The sequence below is a fragment of the Gymnoscopelus braueri genome (assembly GCF_963280865.1).
Source record: "Gymnoscopelus braueri genome assembly, chromosome: 3".
NCBI lineage: Eukaryota > Metazoa > Chordata > Actinopteri > Myctophiformes > Myctophidae > Gymnoscopelus > Gymnoscopelus braueri.
In genome coordinates this window covers 26,203,442-26,229,260 of record NC_137612.1, presented here as the reverse complement: position 1 = coordinate 26,229,260, position 25,819 = coordinate 26,203,442, and the positions used below count along the sequence as shown (strand labels likewise).

Genomic DNA, 25,819 nt, shown 5'->3' with positions numbered 1-25,819 from the left:
TTCAAAATGTGAAACTTTCATATATTCTATATTCATTGCGTATAAAATGTAATATTTAAAACTTTTTTTTTGTTATTAGAATATTACATGAGGCCACTCAAAAAATTTGATTTATAATACAGAAATGTCGACCATCTGAAAAGTATGTTAATTTATGCACTCAATACTTGGTCTGGGTTACTTTGAATACATTATTTCATCAATAGACCTGGCATGGAGGTGATCAGCCTGTGGCACCGTTGAGGTCTTATGGAAGTCCAGGTTGGCTTTGATAGCAGCCGTAAACTCATTTGTATTGTTGAATCTAGTATCTCACACCTTCCTCTTGACAATACAACATTATTATTATCTGTGGGGTTCAGGTCAGGCCCGTTGGCTGGTCAGTTAAGCACAGTAATACCATGGTCAGTACACCAATTACTAATAGTTATGGCACTGTGGGCAGGTGCCAAGTCCCGCTGGAAACGGAAATCAGCATCTCCATAAAGCTTGTCAACATACGGAAACACAAAGGACTCCTGAATATCCTGATGCTGTGTTGACTTTGGACTTGATAAAACACAGTGGACCAACACCAGCAGATGACATGGCACCCCAAATCATCACTGACAGGGAGAACTTCACACTGGAGTCATACATCAGGCATTTTTGAAAGATTTAGAAAATCTGAGGTATGTACTCTACCTTGAGCTGGCGTGTGTCCACAAAGTTCCTCTCTGGACGCTCTGCAGCCTGCTGAATCTGTTAGCGGAAAGAGAGGAGAAGGCACCTTTCTTAGAGCACTGTTTCTCAACCAGTGGTCCACGGACCACTGTTGATCCATGACATAATTGCAGGTGGTCCACAGCATTTTTTTTTAAATGCTTTAAAATATTACCTTAAATGTATGTAGTATGTCATATTTAATACTGTAAGTCCAACAAATGCAAGAACATGTTTTAACTAATAGAAGTAGTGTGGGGGAAAAGCTATAAATGAAATGTTGTGTGATGTGCTAACCTTTTACGTATCTTTTGGGTTATGTTTAGTGAAATTTATAAAATTAGTGGTCTCTTCTCTATACTAAAATGGATATGGTGTGAAATAGACTGAATGCACAAGTGAAATGAGGGTACAGAATTTGGTGCACACATCCAGGATGTATGGTATTGAATAAATCAATCATCTAGAGTATACTGTACAAGGTTTTGAGAGAATAAAATGCATATATAACAAGACTCAAGATAATTTACTTGTACAGGTACAAGCAGCGAAATGCTAGTGTGGCAACACATCATATCTCCTTGGTCTTTAGGTTAAAAATTAAATACATAAATAAGAAAAAAGAAAAAAAAGAAAAAAAAAAAAAAAATTTTTTTTAAAAAATTAAAAGTCGTTTTAGTCGTTCTTGGCAGTGGGGGCTTAAAGGACAAAAGTCGTTTTAGTCGTTCTAGGCAGTGAATGAGTTAAGCAAAAAAACAAAATTGAAAAAGAATGAGCGAGCTGCTTCGGTGCTGAAGCAACCAAGGCCACAGCGGAATAACTCTGCCTTTCGAAACTAAGTTCAACTTTAGAGTCAGCAGAGAAAAGTGTTCAATAGCTTCTTCTAAAAGGTTAATAACACACCACTGGAGTCACAAAATAAATTGGCTGTACTTTTTTTTGTAAAATTTGGACTCAAAAGATCAAGATTCAATAATTAATATTTTATTACCATTTTGATGAGACATTGATTGGATTTTGGTTAGGTGCGAGCTCAGGAGACAAAACAAAAATGCGATGAAATGAGATCTTTGTTTAAAGGGAAAGTCCAACCTAAAATGAGACATCCTATAGCTGTGAGTAATGGAATGTCATCTGATGATACAACTAGTCCCATGGTGACTTACCGTAAATAAGATATGGTTACATTTCTTCCTAGCTGTAAGCCCTACATTCAAATAAAACTCATCTGGATCAACAAGAATTCTATGAGTTCACAAAGTCAATCGCTAATGCAATGTCATTGCACTACAAAAGTGTTGACCTCAAAAATCATGTCTTTATGTTCTTGACCTCCAGTTTAGGGAGACGGTTATTTATTTATGTTTGTAGATACTGTATAGACTTAAGGAGGAACAACATCATAGGCAACTTTTGTGCCAGGGGTGAGTTTGATGTCATCTAAAGGTTAAAAACAATCTAATGGGCTGGGCTGACCTGGCAAAAGGTGTGCCAACGTACTGACAACACTGTTGACAACACTGCTGCTTATTGTCAATTAGCATGATCACATACTGTACGTATATAAACCAAAATCTAATCCAACCACCAATTGTATTAGCTGCAGCAGTGTTGCTTCCATCACAATGTACCACGGTCAGCCTTTACATTAGTTAGACAGTCCAAGGTCACTGTACTAGCACAAATAAATTCTGTTTTAGGGTGGACTTTCCCTTTAAACCCTGTGTCGTGTCCATTAGCTGTCTGAGGACAGATTTATGGGCAGCTCCCCTGCTGCTGGCTGATTGTCAGCCTGCCAGGCGCTGAAAGGAAACAGCAAGCCAATCAGTCATCCTGGATGTCAACCCGTCATGCAGAAAGTAACACTGACCAAAGCTACAACTAGAGCCTGACTGATGACAGATTTTTAAGACTACTAATTACTGTTTTTTGTATTTTTTTGCAATATTTTGTCAAAAGGTGTACTTTTCTTTTTATACAAATAATAAATAAACCCACATGACTTTTTCATAGACAAAAAATACACACAAACTGAACTTGATTGCATTTAACCACTTAAGCTCTATTCAGAAATGGTAAAAAAAAAAAAAAAGATCTGCTGTTGATCTGCTATTTTTGCACTTTTTTGAAACATTTGGCCTATAATGTCATGTACAAAAGTGGGACAGGAGGTTGAAAGTAGTTAAAATACATAGTGTTGTTAGCTTGTAGATAAGCTTTTTTGGTCAAAGAGATTTGGTGTAGAGGGAAAAAGGAGTGGAGTAAGCACAGAGCCAACTCTTACTACAGTATAGGGTCATGTAAACATATTCACTTATAATGACATGCCCCAACTAGGAATGCCAGGTTGAAAGTGGTAAACTTGTTAGTGGAACAGAGTTCAAATTAATTAAAGAAATAGATACCCTAGTCAAAAGCGGCTCACATTGTGCCTTGCTCAGAGGTACATTGGCTTACCTCCTGGATCATGCCTATGAACTCAGAGAAGGCCCAGTTGAGTTGGTTGAGGACACTGTTGAGGAAGGAGGCCGCCATCTCTTTGTCCACACTCAGAAGTTCTGCCATGTGTCTCTGAAGCAGCAGCGACGGACAGGGCTCTGAACCAATTACATAAGGTTATACAGGTTAATCAATGTGCCATTCAGAGGAGTAAATACCGGCATGTGAGGGTGTCTTTGTACTGAAACATGAACTCTGTAATCCTTGTAAAAAGAGCAACAATGATGGAAAAGGCTTTAAAATGATGAATTGAATACTAACAAATAGCCAGTCAGACAGCAGTATAGGGGTAAGTGAATGTCACTTGTCTTTGAAGAAGCAGCAGCTAGACAGAAGTGCCTCTCAAACAGTCATGGCAGAGGGCAGTGATCTAAGTCCTATTAAAAATATTTTTACCAGGTTGCTTGCAGCCTGGTCTAGGAAGAGCAACAACTACTACTAAACACTTTCTAAACACTTTCTAGCGACCTTTTTATCATTGGCTGTCCTTCAATCCGTTAAGCCAATGGGGAGACTTCCCCATACTCTGAACGACGGGCGTCCTCCCATGCTATGGGATCATAGCCCAGAACAAAAAAAAAGTGTGGTCGTCGCACCAAACAAACTATTGAAAAAGAAAAAAGTGTGGTCGTCGCACCAAACAAACTATTGAAAAATAAAAAAGTGTGGTCGTCGCCACCAAACAAACTATTAAAAAACAACTGTGTGGTACTACAGTATTAGCGCAGAGGATTGGTTGGGTGAAGAAGTGCAACAGTTAACAGACTCCAAATTTGGCCAAGGCTTAAGCGTGATCAGAGCCCCTTTGATTATAACATCAAGTTAAATATTTCATTCCCGTTGACTTCAATTATATATTTTAAAGTTAAATATTTCAGTATTTCAAATATAAAACATACTGTATATAGAACAAAACATTTTTTTGTGGGGCTACTTCTGTGGTCTACTAGCAATTCCTTCTACTCCTGAACATTAAGAACAATTCTACTTTGGGTGTGTGTAATTCACAGTACTACACAGATTGCTTACATCATAAACTGAGCATGTGTGTTTATTCCCTGGTATAATGCGTAGCTACCACAGATAACTTAGTTTAGCTTAGAGACAACAGCCATCACTTTCAAATATAATTATCAGGGATAGAAGACCGAGGACATTGCCTTGATAAACTTATTATGGCGATACCCAGGGTAAAAGAGAGGTAAAGGTGTGTAATTCTTCTTGTGAAATGCAGGCCTTTTAGTATTACGACACCTTGTCTAGCCAAAGGCTTGTACATCACTTAATAAGCTCTCAACTATGGGGAACAAGGCAGAGAGGGGAAAAGGCACTAGGTGCTTGAAGCGAAAACAATGTAAAGGGAGGAGAGGTAAGGCGAGGTCAGCTGAGAAATAATGGATGGGATGGTTTACAAAAGCTGCACGCTATAGGGTATAGCAGTGGTGGCCATTTTGTGGTGCCACAGATAGAAAACACATAAATCTTTCTCAGAGATTCCAGAAAATATTTATATAAATTATGTTAAGCCTGGAACCAAGCCATCCAGGCTAAAAACATTTGATTCTGTGTCAAATAATATTTGAAAACTGCAACAAAAAAAAAGGGTATTTACTACATTACACAAATATAGTATAATAATATAATTACATTTTCAAATATTTTTTGACACAGAATCAAATGTTTTATGGTCATGATTATCTGTGGCACATCAAAATGGCCGCCACTGTTATGACCTATTCTGGGTAAATAATGCCTACAATTTTAAAGAGAAGAGAAGAGAAGAGAAGAGAAGAGAAGAGAAGAGAAGAGAAGAGAAGAGAAGAGAAGAGAAGAGAAGAGAATTGCAGAATAAGAGCAGGATGACAGGTAAAGCAAACAACTGAACAATGCAACCCACAAAAAAGAGAAGGAAACAGAAATGATTAGGCTGTAGGGACACGTTGACAAGCAGTAGGTCAACACAAAACCCTTACTCCCAATAAATCTGACTGGAAAGAAAAAGCCAATCAGATGTCAGGAGTCAGGACCTCTGCAAACAAGTGCTTTAACCTTTGGCTGTAATTATTGGGAGCTGCTGAGGCTGTGCTTTAATGTATTATTGTCTACCGGGAAGCCACAGGGAGAGATTACTGGCATCAGAAAAATGGCTGAACAAGACAGGGGGAAATAATCAAGAGAAGCATAAGGACAAAAGAGAGGGAAATAGAGGGAGAGAGAGAGAGAGAGAGAGAGGAAATTAAATAGAATTTAAGGTAGAGGACAAACCGCAAGAGAAGGAGAGGACGGGAAAGGAGCGACAGGGAGAGAGAATAAGAAAGTGACAGATGAAAAAAGGAAGGAAGATGACAGGAGGACAGAGTGGGAGGCGAGTGACAGAGAACGCACGAGACGAAAAAATAGAGCACGAGAGTACGGAAAGACGGCACAGAAAAAAAGGAGATGCAAATTAACCCATTAAGATCTGAGGCTGATTCCACAAAATGTCTTCAAAATCCTAACAGTTTTCTGAAAAGAAATAATGTTGCTATAATTCAGTGGTTCTCAGACTATTTCATGTCAAGGAGCCCCGAAATGATATGTATTAGGCGGCGGACCCCCCATCTCAAAATATGTTGTTCCAGGGACCCCCAGAAGCAAAGACAAATTTTCACGGTAGCAGATCTACAAGCTCATAGCGCGGCACTCTGTGCCGCGCTATGAGCTTGTATATCTGCTATTTTTTAAGAACCAAAGTATAAAATAATGGTTAAAGTGGTTACACAGATGCGATCCCGGTTTTAATGGATTAAGCAAGGCGGGTTATTAGGGTAGGACAGCAAAAAATGGCAATGATGGCGGGGAGTGGAGGACTGGAAGCAGTGGAGGAGGAAATACTCCTCAGTGTCTCACTCCCCGGGAGGGAGGTGACAGGGGAGCACAGAGTCAAGTGTTCATTAAGTGTAATCATCTCCCCCTCGTCTTTCCCATTTTTCTCCCCTCCTCCTTGTCCTCTGTTTCTTTCACAGATCCCAGAGGAACAGAGTGACCCCCCCCCCCCCTCAAGCCCCTCTGCTCTCCCTTTCTCCTTCACTGGAGTTCACTTATAGATACCGTACAAGCAGGAAAGTGGGGCTAAAGTGCTAGCTAACATGCCAGCAAAGGGTATACAAAGTATACATATGAGAGAGTGGGAGAGAGAGAGGGGGGGAGAGAGGGGTTGTGATTCTAACAGGCATCCAGAGTGATTTTTAACATCACAAGCTAGTCAGCTGTCAGCCACGAATACATGACTGGACTGTGTGTTGTTTGTGTTGTATCCATGTTGCAGAGAACTTACACTAGACGTGACATTCTAAGGTACACCTCAACATTGACGAGACTCAATAGGGCACCGAAAGGCTTAATAATGATTGTACATGAGAAAAATAGAGTACAAACAATCAGGTCCATTAGGGCTGACATTTGGACAAAGGCCTAAGCTCACAACATATGTCCTTATACTAGAACATGTATTCTGTCTCTCTGTCTCTCACACATGCAATTGTGCAAAATAACACAAAGACACAAACCAATGAAAACACACAACTACAAAAGGGCGCTCCTCAGAGTGTAGGTTAGGCAGAATGGGTGTGGCCTGCATAAGGAATCCCCCAAAACGTTTGACTGTACAACTCACAATTCAAGAGCTATAGGAAATTAAAAATGTATCTGGGTGTGCTAAAGTTCTTTTACACTAATCTAGGTGTGTGACCACACACCTAGATTAGTGTAAAATCTAGGTGTGTGACAGAATACCTAATCTAGGTCACACACCTAGATTAGTGTAAAAGAACTTTCGCACACCCAGATACAATTTACATTTTCACTTTTCAGGCATGCCTGAGGAAGGTTGACATGACCTAAACGTTACTCATAAGGGTTATAGGTCAAAATGTACAGTATTTTGACCTATAACCACCATGAGGCTGATCAGTCCAGCAGCGTCCGAGATTAGCTGTACACACACACACACACAAAAAAACAAAGTCTTCACCTCCCAGCCTGGCAAAGACGAGAATGAAGAGAAAGGAATACGTGTACGTACACACATGGATGAATGATGAAAGGTAAACATGCAAACACGTGCAAAAAACACACAAACACATTGATCTTTTCATGAGAGGCATTAGCGAAATATAATTAGAGTAGTTTGTCCTCTGTTCTCTCTCTCTCTGGGGGTCTGGAAGCTATGGGTTTGTTTGTGTGTGTGTGTGCGCGCGCGTGCGTGCGTGCGTGCGTGCGTGTGCCGAAGCAGCATTTGCATTATGCAATTATAATAAATCACTGCTTAAGCACTATGCAAATAACAGTAGCTGTTGCATAAGAGGACTGGCTGGAAGGAGGGGTGGGTGAAGGGCTCTACAGGGACAGCACACGGCAACTGGAGGGTCATTTAAAAGGTCTCATAACCCCTTGAACCCCATACGTTGTTGAGCAGAGTCCCTCCGGGCTCTATACTAGTATATTAAATATCTAGTCTGCAATAACCCATTTAGACCGGGAAAGAATCGGTGTCATTTTTAGATTTCTTTGGCTATTCAAAAATAGCAGATCTATAAGCTCATAGCGTGGCACCGAGTGCCGCGCTATGAGCTTGTAGCTGCTATTTTTGGGGGGAAATCGTGAAAATATTTCAATATATATATATTTTTAAAGCAAACATTTGTAAAATATTTTGTTCCAGAGACCCCCCAGAAGCAAAGATTTGAGTTACAAATGTTCGCTTAAATATATATATATATTCAAAGATTTGCACACATTTTCAATATTTCAAAAAATTTCAAAAATCTCAAAAATCTCAAAAATCTCAAAAATCTCAAAAATAGCAGATCTACAAACTCATAGCACGGCACTCTGTGCCACGCTATGAGCCTGTAGATCTGCTATTTTTGAACAGCCAAAGAAATCTAAAATGACAGAGACGCGTTCCCGGATGGAATGGGTTAAACATCTTCGCTGAAATCTAAGCATGTAGATCTGCTATTCTCTGCTAAAGTCTTTCCCCAGAATACTGATGCTGGGGTTTAAGTGGATAACAATGCTTGCAGGGTAGGGGGGTTCAACTCCCACTGGGAGCACCTATAATTATGAAAAAATATCCCCTAAACACACACAGTGCAAGAAAGTATTTTGCATACATCTCTACTAAATGGTAAGCATTACCACCAGGATAATAACAATAGCACTAGGCAAAGGCAGTCAATCATCATCAGCATCAATCAACAAACAAATGAGAAACAAACGGGGAGGGGAGGGGCTACTGTGACAACTTACTTTGAAAACTAGCAATTGACAAATCCCCTGTATTGCATGCAAATGAAAGGTAAACAAATTAAAGTCAATTATCATGCATGGGGTGGGGGGGGGGCATCCAAAGAAAGCACAGACAAGTAGATTATGCTACAGTACATGTCACAACAGAGAAAGAAACAAGCTGCGTGCTCAAAACAAGTACGAGTTCATGCAAGGTTTAACTGCCCTCCATTGTTGTGGTTTAATTGTGTGAATCGCTAGTTCACGTGTTATGAAATGTAATTTCATATTCATAACACACAAGTCTTTACATTTAAATAAATAGTGTTATGGCTTGTGGACTAAAACAGTACTGTGTTTGGAACTTTATGCAGTAGGTGAAATGTATATCCTTTGCTTCTGACATCAAGAGGGGTAATTCGTTATTGTTATAGTTAACGTCCGAAACTATGCAATCATGATTACATTACCCAAAAAAAAGTACTGTAACGGAAGATGTCAGAATACCTGAATTATCGTGCCAGCAACTCTTTCTTTGTAAAACAAAATGGCCAAATAGACTGAGAAGATAGTGGCTGCATGTGTTTTTGCTTGAGTCCTCATGATGTTCAGTGAACAATGATTATGATCAGTAACCCATATTGTATAACGTCGCTGTCAGGCGAGAAACCTTAAATGTCAAAAATGGTTACTTTTCAGGAAATGGAAAAAAAAGAACCTGTGCTACGATAGATCCAATGTAGTTATCATTTAGTCACAAGTTCATGTTAATAATTTCCTCAATATGTATAAAACCCCAGGCAGACTTAACTTTCATTTTAACTCATATAGTGCCAATGACGTCTTTTGACGGCCGTTTTCAGTGTGCCATTAGTGCCAATGACGTCTTTTGACGTCACCTAATTTTTATTTATTTTTTCAAAATATATATATATATATTTTTTTTATTATTATTTTTTTTAATCTCAAAGGAACTAGGAGAAAACGATTTTCAAAAAGTTAATGCTCCATCCACTTCAATGTTAAAATGTAAACGGAGAAAAAAAATTCTCCGTTTGATCCATAATGCCTGTGGCATATGGATCAACAAGCTTGAAATAAGCCTGGCAGTGAATGAGTTAATAGCAAGAATAGCAGATCTAGAAACAAACGTGTCACGATGCGACGTGTTCTTGCTTGTCTAAATCGGCTATGTTTGCTACATTTGCGTGACACTGTAGTATGACGAGATTTACAGAAACAAAAGTGGAAATATGGAAATATGAGGTTTCTGCCCGACAGCAACGATAACAAGTGAAAACACAGAATGTGTAAATGTGTGTCCCAGTTACGAGTGGGGTGTGTGTTTGTCCTATATTAAGATATCAATGTCTTTGTTGTCTCCTATTAATAAACGCAGGCCTGTCGTACCAGCCACCTGGTAAAACAGACCTGACAGCCTGACTGACTTGATGTTCACGATGATATATTAATTATGACTTCAAACAAACAAACAAAATAAACCTTATAGTTTTCATGTATTTGATGAACACACCTAATTTCACAAACTCACAGTGTGGGCGCACGCACGGCACACACACACACACACACACACACACACACACACACACACACACACACACACACACACACACACACCCACACACACAGACATAAATAAAAGGTAGCAGAAAGAATGGCTCCATGAGTGTTGCAGTAAAGATAAGCCTGGTGTAGACAGGTGGTCATGGTCTCAAGTTATTCATGGAGATGGATGAAAGTCTACGTGGAAACCGAGAGCAGAGCCATGATCAAACACTCAGACATGGTGGCATAACAAGAGAGAAACTGAGAGAGACGGAGAGAGAGACGGAGAGAGAGAGACAGAGAAACAAGACAGGGTTTAATACTGGCGTGGCTTCCTAGTGAATTGTCTGACGTCATATTGATGACGTCAGTCTTGCCCAAATATGGTCGGTGGATATGGGATTATGAATTCACAAAACGTCAAAAACATTATAATAAAAAAAAACTATATTCAAAATGTGCGACAAATATTCCGGGATTTACTTCCTTGGCCTAATGGCAGTGTGCACAAGACATTAGGCTCTGTTGTGTGGTTTGTGAGATCAGCAACGGATTAACGCACACACACAAACACACGGAAAGACCCTCTTCTAGACGGCTTGCCCCTTGGGTACCACAGTGTAAAAAAAGACTAAACGAAGTAAAGGATCAAGAGAGAGAGAGAGATGTAAAGGCAACATTCAGGGTTCGATTTGTAAACAAAAAATTTAAAAAGGAGGAGGGGTCGGGGGTAGGGGTGTGCCGATACACTAATTTCACCAAACGATACGATACGATACGATATTTGGCTCACAACTTCGATACGATTTCGATACGATACGATACGCACTTTTTTTATTATGAAAAATATATGGGGGAGAAAAAAAAGCAAATGCAAACAAATAATTCTGTTTTTGCATTATTCAGATATGCGAACTTGTAGCTTTTCAGCTACAATAGCCGTTTTGAATCCAAATAGGGCAATAGTGTGACACCTGACCCGAAAAGAAAAAAAACATGTTGTCACCCTTTTCACCTCGGGGCTGTTTGCATGCCTGATTATTATTATTGTAAAAAAAAAAAAAAATTACGATATTTTTTTTCCTCAAAACGATACATATCGTCACGAAAATGTATCGCGATATATCGCGGGACGATATATCGGCACACCCCTAGTCGGGGGTATCTTCTTAACCTCTTAAGCCCTACATACTCCCTGTACAACAAATAGTGAATGCTTGTGATCTTGGAAATCTGCTATTTATGCTATTAAGATTTGTTTTAACCCAAAACAGGGACACCTGTAAACATGAATATCAAACTTATCAGACAATCTAAGTTAAAAAAAAATCATCTTTCCCAGTAACTCTGGCAACAGCAATCGACATAGTTAGAAAGAGACCACCCACTCTGTAGGCTGGGCAGGTTGGCGTCTTCAGGTTTGGTTTTCAGCAGGTGAGGCAGACGGGTGTATCTGTAGCCAAAACCACAACCCTGGAACACAACAGATAAGCCTCTGTCATTGCAGGAAATGCAAGGGAAATCACAGAGGCAAAGGACTCTGTAGTTGTGTGTGTTTATGTGATATCACAGATATGTGACTATACGCACAATCTGCTTCAGATAATCAGATAACATGCTTGTTTGCTCATGAATCTGTAATATATTTGTAGTATGTGTGTGTGTGTGTGTGTGTGTGTGTGTGTGTGTGTGTGTGTGTGTGTGTGTGTGTGTGTGTGTGTGTGTGTGTGTGTGTGTGTGTGTGTGGGTGTGTGTGTGTGTGTGTGTGTCTATTCTTATTAAAAGTCATGCCTGCATTGAATAGTATTTGCAATTAATCATTAGTCACAATTTTAGCCCTACCTGAGGCACTGGAACACAGTGATTTATTGTTCATGTCGCTACTCTCTCCTTCGGGTCTTCATCAGTGTGTGTGAGTGTGAGTGTGTGCGTGTGCGTGTGCGTGTGCATGTGTGTCCTCACCCTCCACAGTCTGACCAGTATCCAGTTGGTCTGAGCCCAGGGTCTCTGTTCATATGGAGCCAACAAGTTCCTCATCATAGCCACCCGTCTGAAACGCGTGCACGCACACGCACACACACACACACACACACACACACACACACACACACACACACACACACACACACAATGACCATGTGAACAAAATCAAAGTGCATGTTCCCTGCTTTCACCTCTGGGTTTGCTTTCCGGGAGCAGTGCCTCCAGCTCCTCTAACACACAGTACATAATTGGCAGTGCTGCAGGTGTGAAGGGCATTGTGTCCTCGTCATTGCACTAGCAACTGGACGGTCGGGGCGCTGGGAGGGGAATTGGGGAAGATAACATGAACCTCTGATGAAACTCCTCACTGTTAGGTGAAAAGAGGCGGCTGGTGACTCCATGTGTATCAGTAGGGCTGTCACGATTACACATTTAAGTTGACGATTAATTGTCACTGAAATAATTGCGATTGACGATTTAATTGTGTGTTTGGCATTGAACATTGGAACATATGAATAAAAGCTTGCCTTTTAGGCTTTGTAATCAAAAATCACAGGGCAGATATTACAAATAACTTAAATGTACAAATGTTATTAACATATTTAACTCATTGAGTGCCCAAATTATTATTATCTATTTCTGGCCATTACGATTTTAATTTCTTTATTTTTTCAAAGTAAAAAAAAAGTGCTTAGGAAGCGAGATACAGCCTTTTTCAGTTATAAATTAAACAAGGAGTGGATGGAGCTGCAAATCTTCAGATAATGATATCTTGGGTTCCAAAGATTATTATTATTTTAATTCTTTTTATTTTTTTTCAGAGTTCATATTTGAAAATGTGTGAAAATGTTTCAACATGTAGACGATTATGATCAAATAATTACGATTAGGCGATTATGTAATAATTGTGACAGGCCTATGTATCAGCATGTGTTTGTGTACTCCCTGCCCAGTGTTGTGTAGGGTGGGGGGTGATGACTAAATTGGGTGAGAAAACAAAACAAGAAAACAAAACAAGAAACACTACATTTCCTTTCGGTATCTGCTCAATTTTCCAAAAAACAATTGTACATTCAGAACCCATTTCATTCTCGATCTCATAACAAATGGATCCCAGAATGAGGGTGTTTTTTGGGGGGGTTAGCCAACCTCTAAGTTGGCATTTAAAAAAAAAAAAGTACATTCAGAACCCATTTCATTCTCGATCTCATAACAAATGGATCCCAGAGTGAGGGTGTTTTTTTGGGGGGTTAGCCAACCTCTAAGTTTGCATTTAAAAATACTTGGGAGTGGAAGGGTTTGAATACAGGCGCATGCTGTGCTTTCATATTCGTCTCTACACCGCCTGTGTCTCTGTGCCGTCACAAAAATTAATGAAACACTTTGAGAGAGGCGGAGGAAGGTGCAAAAGCACTGGAGGAGGCAGACACAGCATCCTTCCACTTTTGACTCATATAGGACAGGCTTTTCACTGCAGAGCAAACACTAAGACCTGCATTAATGAAACATGCAGAATGTTTCAATTGAGCATTAGGTCACATACAAAGGTAAAATTAGCGCCCTGCAGTTGTAATTTTAGGGGCTCTGTACACAGAATTGATTGATTGATTGAAATTTGTATTAGGCAAAAGAATGTAAAACAACACAGTTACATTTATAATACTTTTGACTAAAAGGTCCGACCAAAAAAGTCCTTGCGGACTTGTTTCCGTTGGGGTCCTTGAATTAATTTCATAGACATAGCAACCAAACAGTTCAAATCAACATAAAAAACAGAGAAAAAAGACCACTATGTACAAAAAAAAGCATCATGAAAAATAAAAAATATATACAAAAAAAGGGGAGGGGGGTCGTCTGTCTACAGGGAAACTGGTACTACCTCCTCTTATGGCCTCCAGAAAGATGAGTTTTTAGGGCTGTTTTGAATGAGCCCAACGAACTGCATTTTTAGAGGGATGGGGTTAGGCTATTCCATACCTTGGTGGCCGTGCTGTAGAAGGAGAATCTGCCCATGTTTGTTTTATGGGTGGGTGGTACCAGATTGTTGTTTACGCTCCCTCTAGTTTCGTGACTGTGGGTGTCACTAACTTTTTGGAGGTATTTTGACAGATAAGCGGGTATAGGGGGCATTTCGGGCAAATCTGCATTTACAATTTTGAAGACCAGTCCCATTTTTTGTTGTTTAACCCTGTCTTCCACCCTGAGCCAGCCTAGGCTGGCAAAGTGAGTGGGAGAGAGGTGGGTCATGGGCCCCAGTCCGAGAAGTAGTCGAATCAGTTTGTTTTGGGAGGTTTGAAGCTTAGTCTTCAGTGACACTGAGGTGTTGGAGTACCAAGAGGAGCAAGCATAGTCAAAAAGGGGCTGAATCAGGGCCCCTGAGAGGGTCCTGAGGGCCTGAGGTAAGAAAGCTTTTTTTTAAGCTGCCAGCGCCCTTCTGCCATGCATTTCTATGGTAAAGACGTGCATAGTGACCATAGTGAGCCGCTATAATACAATATTACTGTAGCTGTCAACATGGCTGCACATCAATGGCGCCAAGACTAATTTGGTGTACATGTGTTGAACTGCATTATTCTCTATTTTCTTTTAAAGAAAGAAAGAAAGAAAGAAAGAAAGAAAGAAAGAAAGAAAGAAACCATATGGAGCATTAAAACACAACTAGCTACAGTCTAAGCAGTCGTAACCATGTCTTAACTATGGAAGTCTTGATAAATGCTAGTCCTGGATAATGATCCAGCCCAGTGGGCCCAGAAATTGAATATTCACCCCTGACAGATATGTCCAATAATAAAACCAAAACTATGACTCTCTCCATAACAGATGAGCTGAATATAAACTTGTCCAAAGACCCAGAGGGACTGAATATTCTAACAGGCCAATGAAAGAGCAAGCCAGGTACTCACTGTTCTTCTGGAATCCTCTCCACCGCCCTAAGGGATTGTGGGTAGCAGACGTAGCTGGCTAGTGCTTGCATCAGTGAATCTTTGATGTCTGAGAGATTGAGAATAAATGGGAGAGTAAACAGAGAGAAAGGAAGAGAACAAGTTAGAAACTCTGGCTGCTCTTTCATGAGACATCTCACAAGACCGCATGAAATAAAATGTTAGTAACAGCACTTTAAGAATTCAACACATCACACACAAACACAAACACACACACACACACACACACACACACACACACACACACACACACACACACACACACACACACACACACACACACAGGCCAATACACACCCACAACCAGTAACCTTCACAAATGCAGTGCATACACCTTCACCAACTGCAAAAGAATAATAACAGATTGAAATACAGAGTGACAAGAGTTGGGAGCTAAGCAAATACATTGCCACTGTCCTGTTTTTTTCCGTGTGTACCACCCATTCGAACACATGAAGCCAAGTTGACACCTCTCCACCCACATCCACCCACCAGGCAGGGGTAAAACCTGCCTGTGCAGGTCATAGCGCTCTCTCTATTAAAAACAGAAATAAAAAGAACATGTTTGGATCTCCCCCTTCAGAAACAATCAGGCAACACAGAGAATAGAAAGAGATGTCTTCTTGTTATTAATCTCACAATAGGGGACGGGCTTTCCAACATCAGAGATGTCATGATGCTCGGCTGTTTCGGGCAGATTCATAATGGATTATATTGATTAACCTGACCTAACTGTCAAATTAACAAAAACGAATTGCCTTACCAGAAGCTACCGTACGCAATTTAAAAGGCGTTATGGCCTTGTAACGTTAAGAGACAAGAACAGTTCACATTATGAATATCCATTATATTACTGCAGGTGTCAAGAGCACTTGTCATAGTGATGAGATATTATTCAAATATGAAATATTTGAAATATGATGAAATATTATTCAAACAACACATTTGATACACTTATTTGTTTTAGCTCTTGCTCATTTGATTTTCCTATTTGTCTCATCTGTTTAGGAAAGTAAGTGGCTGATATACTTTTACCTTAGCGCTAGGTATACTCTTAGTTGCTTGTTTTAGAAGAGAATGCACTTGAGACTTCTGGTGATTAGTAGTTTTCTTGCCTACCTATGTTAACTGCAAGTATTGTACTGCTAAATGACTGTAATGTAATGTAATAATAATAAGAATAATAAGAATAATACATCAGATTTATATAGCGCTTTTCTCAGTATCTAAAGTCGCTTTACAACAAAATAAAACAAAATAAACAATTTTATTGTTAATTGTATTGTAAATTGTTAAAAGGCAAAAATAAATGCAAAGAAAAAAAACATTAAGCTAAGGAGATTTGAATTAGGCGGGGAAAGCGAGTCTGAAAAGGTGGGTTTTGAGGGAGGCTTTGAACAGGGCAAGGGTGGGGGCGGCTTTGGTGTGAGGTGGGAGTGAGTTCCAGGGGAAGGGGGCTGCAAGTGAGAAAGCCCTGTCACCCCAGGTGTGTTTTTTTGTTTTGGGGATGTCCAAGAGGCATCACCAGACCTGAGGGGGCGGGAAGGGGCGTGGCGATGGAGGAGGTCGGAGAGGTAGCGGGGGGCCTGGTTGTTGAGGGCCTTGTAGGTGGTGATCAGTATTTAACATCCATTCTAAACTGTGTAAAATTGTGTTGAAGTTGAGGCATTTGGTTGATACTGTAGTTCTTAAACCTCCTGCTACTTAACCCACCTTCCTTAACTGGGTTGATGTTGTCTGCCTCAACACATGTAACTACCTGTGACCTTTAACAGGCACATCATCTTTACACTAAACAGTGAAACAGACATGCTCAAACTAAATGTAAGGTGGGATGATCAGCAAGTTGGTCAGATTGATTGAGCTGGGTTCCAGAGAGCTTTGTCAGCTCAGTGTGGAGGCATGAATCAGCAGAATGCTTTTCACCAGACTATGCCTGCAGTCTGGTGTCCTCTCCTGCTGTAACTCGTTGTCCGTTGCTACTACGTTGCGCAAAGATGTAGCCTCTTCTAGAATAGAGTGGTCACCCTGAGACCAGCAGGCCACAAGATTGTTACCCCGCATCAAAGTCTGTTAATAGCCAGCCAAATATCTCTGAGCAAGAAGCAGGAACTCTTATCTTGTTTACAATTAAACTTAAAAGTAACATGAACTATAAAAGTATGGCTACTGTAACAACTCCATCTGTATTAATTTGCTGGTCTCCTTTATATGGCCAGTCCAGAGAATTCCCGTTGCCATACAGGGGTCTTCAGCACTTTGTCCTACCAAAACACTCGGAAATCGCTGGCAGTGGCTTAGCAAACAATGTTTTATTTCTGGCAGTCAAAGAGTTAATGCCCAATCGAGTAGCCTAGTCTAACTAGTCGCTACGAGTTAGAATTATTGGTGATGGACATGCCAATAAAAGTATACCAAGAAATACTTGAAGAAACTTGCCAAATGCATATGATTCCACAGGTTTATAGGTAGGCCCTACCACTATCTATGTCTCTGGTTTCCGAGGGGAAATATTTCATGGGCCACAGACCGTATCTGTATCTGCTGATTCTCTCTAGACCGGAGCAGAAAACTGCAAAGTGAGTTGATCCCAGTCCAGGGCTTAAGTGGTTAAAGACCAGGCGTGGAGAGAGGTAACTCTAACCCTTGACCACCACTCAGGCTAAATTGACAGTGTAGTTTAGAAGATCTTTTTAGAGTCTGGGTGAGGCGAGGTGACTTTGTGGTACTTCAGATTAGGACTGTGTGTGTGATCGATCACTGCGGTTTTTATCGTGACAGCCAAGAGTAAAGGCATCCTGACATTCCCAGGAGCTAACAGGTAGCAAACTAAGCATGGACATGAGAGCTGATGGTGATAGGAAGAAACAAAGATGAATACATAAATAGATGGGGAGGAATCAGAATTCAGAATCACACACACACACACACACACACACACACACACACACACACACACACACACACACACACACACACACACACACACACACACACACACACACACACACACACACACACACACACACACACACACACACACACACACACACACAGCAAGAAAGCACAGGAATACACAGATAGCATACATGAACACACAAGCCCATCCTATAATACAATTCGCAAAACTGCGCATGCGTGGAGTGCCTCTGCATGCAGTTTGCTTGCAAGCAGGTCGTGTGTAATCGCAAAACTGCTTGCACACAAAACTGCGAATGCGTGGACGTGCCTCTGCACTTTGTGAGGGATCATCACCACCGCCGAGCGAAACCGAAACCAACACCACGCAGCCGCTATTGAAATCTCTCCACAACAACAACACACGCGACGCGACCACTTCGCTTCAACCCCCGCCGTTGCTTTCACTTTGCTCATGTCTCTCTATCACACCACACTCAGGCTAATATGTCATGCACATCCCACACAAAATATTAAAACACGCCAGTGTCTCAATCCCACACAAAATATTAAAACACGCCAGTGTCTCAACGCAGCCGCTAACAACAACACCAAGTCGTCAGTCTGGGTTGCCACGTTGGGGGGCAGACAAGCAGAACCCCAAAATAAGCGAGCCCTCGCTAGAGCCCTGTGCGCGGCTAGGGGGCCGGGCGCCCGTAGGACGCCCGGACCTCTAGTAATATACAGACCCCAGCGGCCCAATCATACACCAATAGTATTTCAGTGTGCCATTTAACACCTACTGTTACTTGAAATCTATATTTTTTTTATTTTTTTTAAGTTTGTGATACGTTGTTTTTCCTACTCTGTATTTGTGTAATGATGATTTTGAACTGTTTGGTGCTATTTTATGTGTTAATAAATTGAATACAAGGACTATCGTGATATATCGTTGGTGAAATTTCATGCAATATATCGTGATATCGCAATATATCGATATTTTCAGATATTGCGATATATCGTTGGTGAAATTTCTTGCAATATATATTGAATATCGTGATATCGCAATATATCGTGATATATATTGTTATCGTGGGCCTAATATCGTGATATATATCGTATCGTGAGGTACCCATATCGTCCCACCCCTACAGTATACAGTTTCTGTATCTGCTGAATGTCTGTAGAACGGATATGCAAACTGTCAATGCGAATTGATCATTTGAATTGAACATTTTTTAAAAGAAAAATATCAGATAAGCAGATTGTAGGCAGCAAATAAACTGCAAAAAACTGCAAATGACAATGAATGTTTGGTTAATAAAATAAATAATATTTAATATAAGACAGCAGAGAATGTGTTTAAAATGTAAATGAAATTGCATTCATATAAATAAGAAGCTGTATAGATGATCTTTAATATTTAGTTAAAGAAGGCCCGCAAATCTTACTTTCATTGCTTAATACAAAAATGGCATTTCAAACAATGTTTTGAAGATTGTCAGAGGCTACAGTATAGCTATTTGGGAGTCCTTGGCATGGAAACATTTAGGAACCCCTTTTCTAATTAATTATACTAATTAGTTTATTTAAAATCATCCCATCCAGTCTCAATTTTGACCTTGACTGCCACCTTGAGATTTGTCCTTTTTGACCCAAAACGTAGTCTCTTTGGGGCAGCCTAATGATCATTCCCAACACGTTTCATGGAAATTCTCAAATTATCTTGCTGACAAACACATCCCCAGCCACAGCAACAGCCCCACACACACACACACACACACACACACACACCCTTCAATGAATTGCTGCAGGAAGGGTAACAAGACAGCAAGTGCACTCTGAGCATGACACACGCTCGCTTGCTTGCTTGCTTGCATGCAAACACACCACCATAAAAAATGCATCCCACCCTCTATAAATGATGTGTACGGGTGTGTGTGTGTGTGTGTGTGTGTGTGTGTGTGTGTGTGTGTGTGTGTGTGTGTGTGTGTGTGTGTGTGTGTGTGTGTGTGTGTGTGTGTGTGTACATGCAAGTCTCACCAGTGCCGACAATACGTGGATCAGCAAAGTGCTTAGCGAGGATAGCAGCTAGTTGTGTAAGGGTTTCTTCATAGCCTGTCAGGAGGGAAAGAGAGGAGATAGACAGAGTTTCACACTTTTGCACAAGAAATGACAAAACAGTTTGAAATGCAACTTGAACTTTTTACACATTTTACAGCATATGCATTATGCTTGAACACATCAGCCTCTGGGGTCATGTGATCAACATTATCAAGGGGGTCATCATCAAGCATTCTTGTCCATAGATGGAGTCTGGTTTCTTCCCGAGGTGTTGTCAGGGGCACATGAGGAGGCTTCTCCTTGACCTCACTCATTGGGCCGGGGTTTGACGTCCCTGGAGGAGGTGGCGTTCATCACTGGTGGCTTTTGTTATCTCGACTCGACTGGTAACTTCCCGCCTGATGTCAGCAGGGGCAATGCCAGAGAGGAGGTGCAGGTTGTTAATGTTGGTAGGCTTCAAACAACCAGTGATCAAGCGGCAGGTGTTGTTCAACGCTGGGTCTAGATTCTTGGCATGGGTTGATCTCTCCCAAATAGGACATGCGTACTCCGCAGAGGAATAGCAAACTAAAGCATCAGACACTCGTGGCAAGAAATGCACCCATTGTTTTTAACGGACAAACTGGAGGCGTAAAGTGGGCGCATCAAAACCTGTTCTATTTTCAAGCATTGTCACAGGGCAAAGACCACCAAAGCACAATGTATATGGTATCCGGTTACAAGTTTACAGTTTAAAGTTCAAACCCGTATTGCAGTGTGTATGTATGTTTGTGTTTTCACTTGTTTGACTGTTCTACATTCTCAATAGGTTTGTATGTGAAACTACAGTACTTCCATCTTCCTTCTCACTTATTAGTTGATGACATCAGTGCTTTAAACAGCAGAGATCTGGATGAAAATGTAACAATGCATTAAAGTACCCTGTTCTATATGATGGCAAACGAAGTAAAGATAGATACTTCAAATTCTCTCACCTTCGTTGTGAAACAAGCATCATTGGTGCTTTCTATCTGTCTGGTTTACCAGAAACAGGAGTACACAGGAGTACCACTCCATTTATGATTTATGTGACCTCTGAGTCCAATTGGCTGCGCCAAAGTATATTTACTTACAGTAGAAGCAAAGGTGGGAATACTGATGCAATCAGGGCTTATCCGTTTGTTAGTTATAAATAATTTAGAAATGTATGTTGATTTGACATTATGGACTATTTTGTGTTCTAAAATGCCAATCTATTAAATCCATTTTAATGGATTAACACTTAACACTAACATTAACACTTCAAATTGTGGTATAAGTCCAAGGAGGTTGAATAAATTGTATTGTATGCAAGTCACACATTATAGATAGAAAGACAATACATAGTCAGTCACAGACGTCTCTCTATGTTACTCTAAGGAAGAGAATACTTCATGATTCATTAGAATAATAGCTGGTTAACAAGCTGTAGTGAGTTAAAGGGATACTTCACTTTAGGGCCGGGGATACATTTAAAAAAAATATTAAAAATAAATGAAAAAAGTTATGGAAAATTCATGGCCCCCTCACGCATTAGAGTGTCCTACTAATGTGTGAGGGGGCCATGAATTTTCCATAACTTTTTTCATTTATTTTTAATATTTTTTTTAAATGTGTCCCCGGCCCGAAAGTGAAGTATCCCTTTAACTGGTTAGTGTGAATGACCTGGTAGCTCCTCCATGCTGTTGGCAGGGCTGAAGTAGTTCTTGAGGGCGCTGTATGCGTTCATGGCTACATTGAGGTAGAACTCTGGTGCGAAGGCGAACAAGGAGCAAGTGTTGTCAGCGTGCTCGATGGTACGGATACATACGCGAAGCAGCCAATACACATCCAACATCTTCTCCTAGAGCGGGAGAGAGACAGAAACATAGTGAGACATAGGGGGGAAAGATGGAGAGTGGGCAAAGACCCACAGTGGACAGAAAGAGGGAATTACAACAAAAAATAGACAATAATGAAGAGAGAGACCCATATGGCCATGTAAACATGTGGTCTTGTATACGCACGCACGCACGCACACACGCACGCACGCACGCACGCACGCACGCACGCACGCACGCACGCACGCACGCACGCACGCACGCACGCACGCAGCAAGGTTCACCTTGGAGTAGATTGTGGCGTTGATCCAGGCCAGTCTCCTACTGAGGTGGTTCAACTTCTCAGCAAAAACTTTCTGGCTCTTCTGAAGCTCATCCATGATGTCTGCTCTCTGGAGGAATGATGGGGGAAAAAGCAAAGCTTTTTTTACTTGTTGGAATGGCTGAAATAGCTGTCTCTCAATATGAAGGACTAGTACAACGCATGGTTTGGACATATTATTTATTTAAGATTGTTTATAAGGAATTCACACCACTATGACAGCACTGTGTAGTAGACCCTAGCTTGATTCATGCTTCGGTGATATTTTCAACTGAAAGAAAGTGACACATTTTCCAGCTGAAAATATGTTGTTGTTTTTGCTGAGCAACAGATCACAACACGACACATTGTCACCAAAGTATAAATCAGGCTTGACAGGTATGCGAGTGCAGAGGGAGAGGAGATGACACGCAACACAGGTAATGAGCCCAAGTCAGACCCACAACATGATAGGTCAGTGCCTATGTGGCTATATAAAGTGTGGCACGATAGACATCTCTTTTTGGGTCATACCACAGGACATCAGTAGACACACACTAGGAGGACAGTGGAGACAGGCAAACATGCAATGGACAACATGGTATCACAATACATGATTACAGTCTGCAGTCTGCTGATGCATCAACAAGGTAATAACTCCCATCAAACTGCACTTGACTCATCCAGTGCCATTGACGTATAATACCTCCGATTTTTCAATTGCCCAGAGCGCCATTGACGTATAATACGTCCGTTTTTGAAAACTTCGTCCAGAACCCAAGATATCGTGAACCGAAGATTTACTTCTCCATTCACTTCTTGGTTCACTTATGACTTAAAAAATCCTGTATCTCGTTTTTTTTTTACTATGTATTTTTGGCCGAGACATGCTATTTTCAAAGGTGGAATAAACGGGAGGTCGCAATGACGTTTTTTTTTGTGTGCGCATAGAGCAAGTGTGGAAGACACACTGCACAATCCACTGATGGATGAATATAAGGATTTAAAGCAGTCGGGCGAAAGTTCTAGTATGAAAAGAACAGCCAGCACTTCGAAGTCCTTCTGGTACTTTTTAATTAAGGCACACGCCGAGGAAAGTTTGACGCCGAAACTCGTCCGTGTATGCCCGTGTCTTCATTAAAAAGTACCAGAAGGACTTCAGAGTGCTGGCTATTCTTTTCACTTGTGAGCCTTCTTGAGCCGTGCAAACGGAAAATTGTATTTAAATGGACTGAGTGTGCTGGTTTTTGTTTCTACTTTGACATTTCTAGTAGCCTGGAAAAAAATAATTACTAGCCCAGGGTCGATAATATTTCATTTAAAAAAACAAATCATGATTTAGAATTATAGACTACACATATAGTGGGGCATATAAGAAACTAACATCACATTTTTGTACAAATAAATTAATAATTAATAATAAATTCACCCATGGCCTTTCTGAACAACATTCACACACACTGGTTTTGGTAGTAGTAGTATGTGTAGTATATGCTGTGTGTCTTTATGTGCGGTGGCGAGGGCTCGCCCCAAAAATGCGAATATCCATTTGGCAGGTCGCTATTTGAATATTAATTTCAATACATTACATTACATTACATTACAGTCATTTAGCAGACGCTTTTATCCAAAGCGACTTACAATAAGTGCATTCAACATAGGTAGGGAACGAAACTACTAATCACCAGAAGTCTTAAGTGCATTTCCTGCAAAAACAAGTAACCAAGAGTATACCAAGCGCTAAGGTAAAAGTGCAATATATCAGCTACCTACTTTCTTAAACAGATGAGACAAAATAGCAAAATCAAATGAGCACGAGCTAAAACAAATAAGTGTATCGACTAAACAAGATCCAATAAAACAATACAAAAATAAAACAAGAGTTCGTACAACTAGTTAACAACAATATATGAATAATTGTTTTTATATTAATACGTTTATACTTCTCACTACTCCTTTTTGAACATGTTTTAAGTATGATCATTATGTAAAAAAAACATTGTTATTTGTTTTCTATTTTATTTAAAGACACTTCTTTACAGGAGGTGGTTATGGCAGCAGGACATTTATATAAATTAATTTTTGCATGTAGACATTTTTGATATTTTTTGATGATTTAGTATCTCTCTACCTAGTAAAAGGTACCTGCAGACTATATTATTGTTCATCTCTTCCGCTCCTAGGCACTCTCACATTCAATATTATAGGACGGCTCCCACAGGTCCCGTAAAATAATATGCCAAAATAAAGGGGATTTTGACAATCAAGGGCAAGCTTACCCTTGGAGGACACCGTGCTATCTTCTCCTCTGTGTCCTTCAATGCCACTGCGTATTCATGGACATCGTCTGACACCACTACCATCTGCACGGAAGAAAACACACACTTATTTACACTCCATGTGCTCATGGCATACAATACAATTGTTAAACTTTCCCTTGATAGATATGCAATACATAACCATTCTCAGCAGGTGAAAATGTACATATATACAGTATACAGACATATTAAGCCATGATGTAAAGATCTCAGGCGGCCATAGCTGAATGGGTTGAGACCGCCTGGCAAGCAGAAGGTCTCAGGTTTGATTCCTGGCCCCAACAATGTGTCGATTCCGTCCCTGAGCATGACACTTAAACCCTATTAACCTTGCATCAATTAATTCCAAACTAACTAGTGTGATCGGTCCCTAGGCCATGCCTACTCTAGAATTCCCCAAGTGTCCGGTTGGCGCCACTTTGTTTTTGTTGCCCCACATGAATGCCGAATCGAGCAGTCTAGTCTCACCAGTCGCACTACAAGTTGGAATTAAACATGGCATTGCCAAACGATTATAATACCAAACAAAATGAAACGATTGTACCAAACGAAAATAAATTATGACGCCTCTGGCCGAGGGGAATCATTTTGGAGAAGCACAGCGCTCTTGGTTTCCGCTCTTGTTTCTGCCTGTCTGGTGACGCAAATTAATCCCAGTCAACCCTTAATACTTAGTTGACTAGGGTCCCTCAGGGTTCAGTACTTGGTCTGCTCCTTTTTTCCACTACACCAAATCTTTTAACCGATAATAGCTGATCTACAAACTCATGATGTGCGGTTGTAGATCTTCTATTTTCACTAAGAATAGGGACACACGGGTTCATGGTTAAAAAGAAGAAAAATCCTTTTGCCTTCAGTTTGTATGTATGTCTGTATCGCCCCAAGCACCTCTCAATGCCTTCATGATATCTGACTGAAGGTTCCAATGCCCTAACCACTCTCGAGTCGTACCATTAGGCACACATTGGTCAGTCAGTAGAGATCATTTTCCCGGGTGAAAGAACAGCTAAATTGCCCCCCCCCCCCCCCACACACACACACACACACACACACACACACACACACACACACACACACACACACACACACACACACACACACACACACACACACACACACACACACACACACACACACACACACACACACACACACACACACACAGCAATGTTTACTGAAACTGTGAGAATGCTTCATTTAACAGAAACACAACTAGCCAGCAGACTAAGGAAGGCGGGGGATCTATATTTACTGTTGACGATCATATTAATAGCCTCTTCAAACAACAATATAAAGTTCTCTTTTCCAATATATTTAGCTCATACCCAGGCTGTTTTTGCCTTGGATGAGGGGAGTGATAAAATGACAGAGGGTGATAAGTAATATAATCCCTAGGACTGTTAACTGTTTTCAACCCTGATACGGCAGTATCTGAGT

At 40.6% G+C, this 25,819-nt stretch overlaps 1 protein-coding gene across 2 annotated transcripts in view; it reads right to left on the bottom strand.

Moving 5' to 3' along the window:
• rnf123 (ring finger protein 123) overlaps positions 1–25,819 on the bottom strand; it is a 202,847-nt gene that overhangs the window by 128,778 nt on the left and 48,250 nt on the right. For both annotated transcript variants that reach the window (XM_080423938.1, XM_080423937.1), the window contains exons 25-33: positions 24,344–24,427; positions 22,048–22,155; positions 21,609–21,786; positions 19,905–19,979; positions 14,925–15,012; positions 12,001–12,088; positions 11,427–11,511; positions 3,160–3,299; positions 685–741 (exon numbers count right to left, since the gene is read on the bottom strand). In XM_080423938.1, coding sequence (XP_080280064.1) covers positions 685–741; positions 3,160–3,299; positions 11,427–11,511; positions 12,001–12,088; positions 14,925–15,012; positions 19,905–19,979; positions 21,609–21,786; positions 22,048–22,155; positions 24,344–24,427 — 903 coding nt within the window. The remainder of the gene's footprint in view (positions 1–684; positions 742–3,159; positions 3,300–11,426; positions 11,512–12,000; positions 12,089–14,924; positions 15,013–19,904; positions 19,980–21,608; positions 21,787–22,047; positions 22,156–24,343; positions 24,428–25,819) is intronic.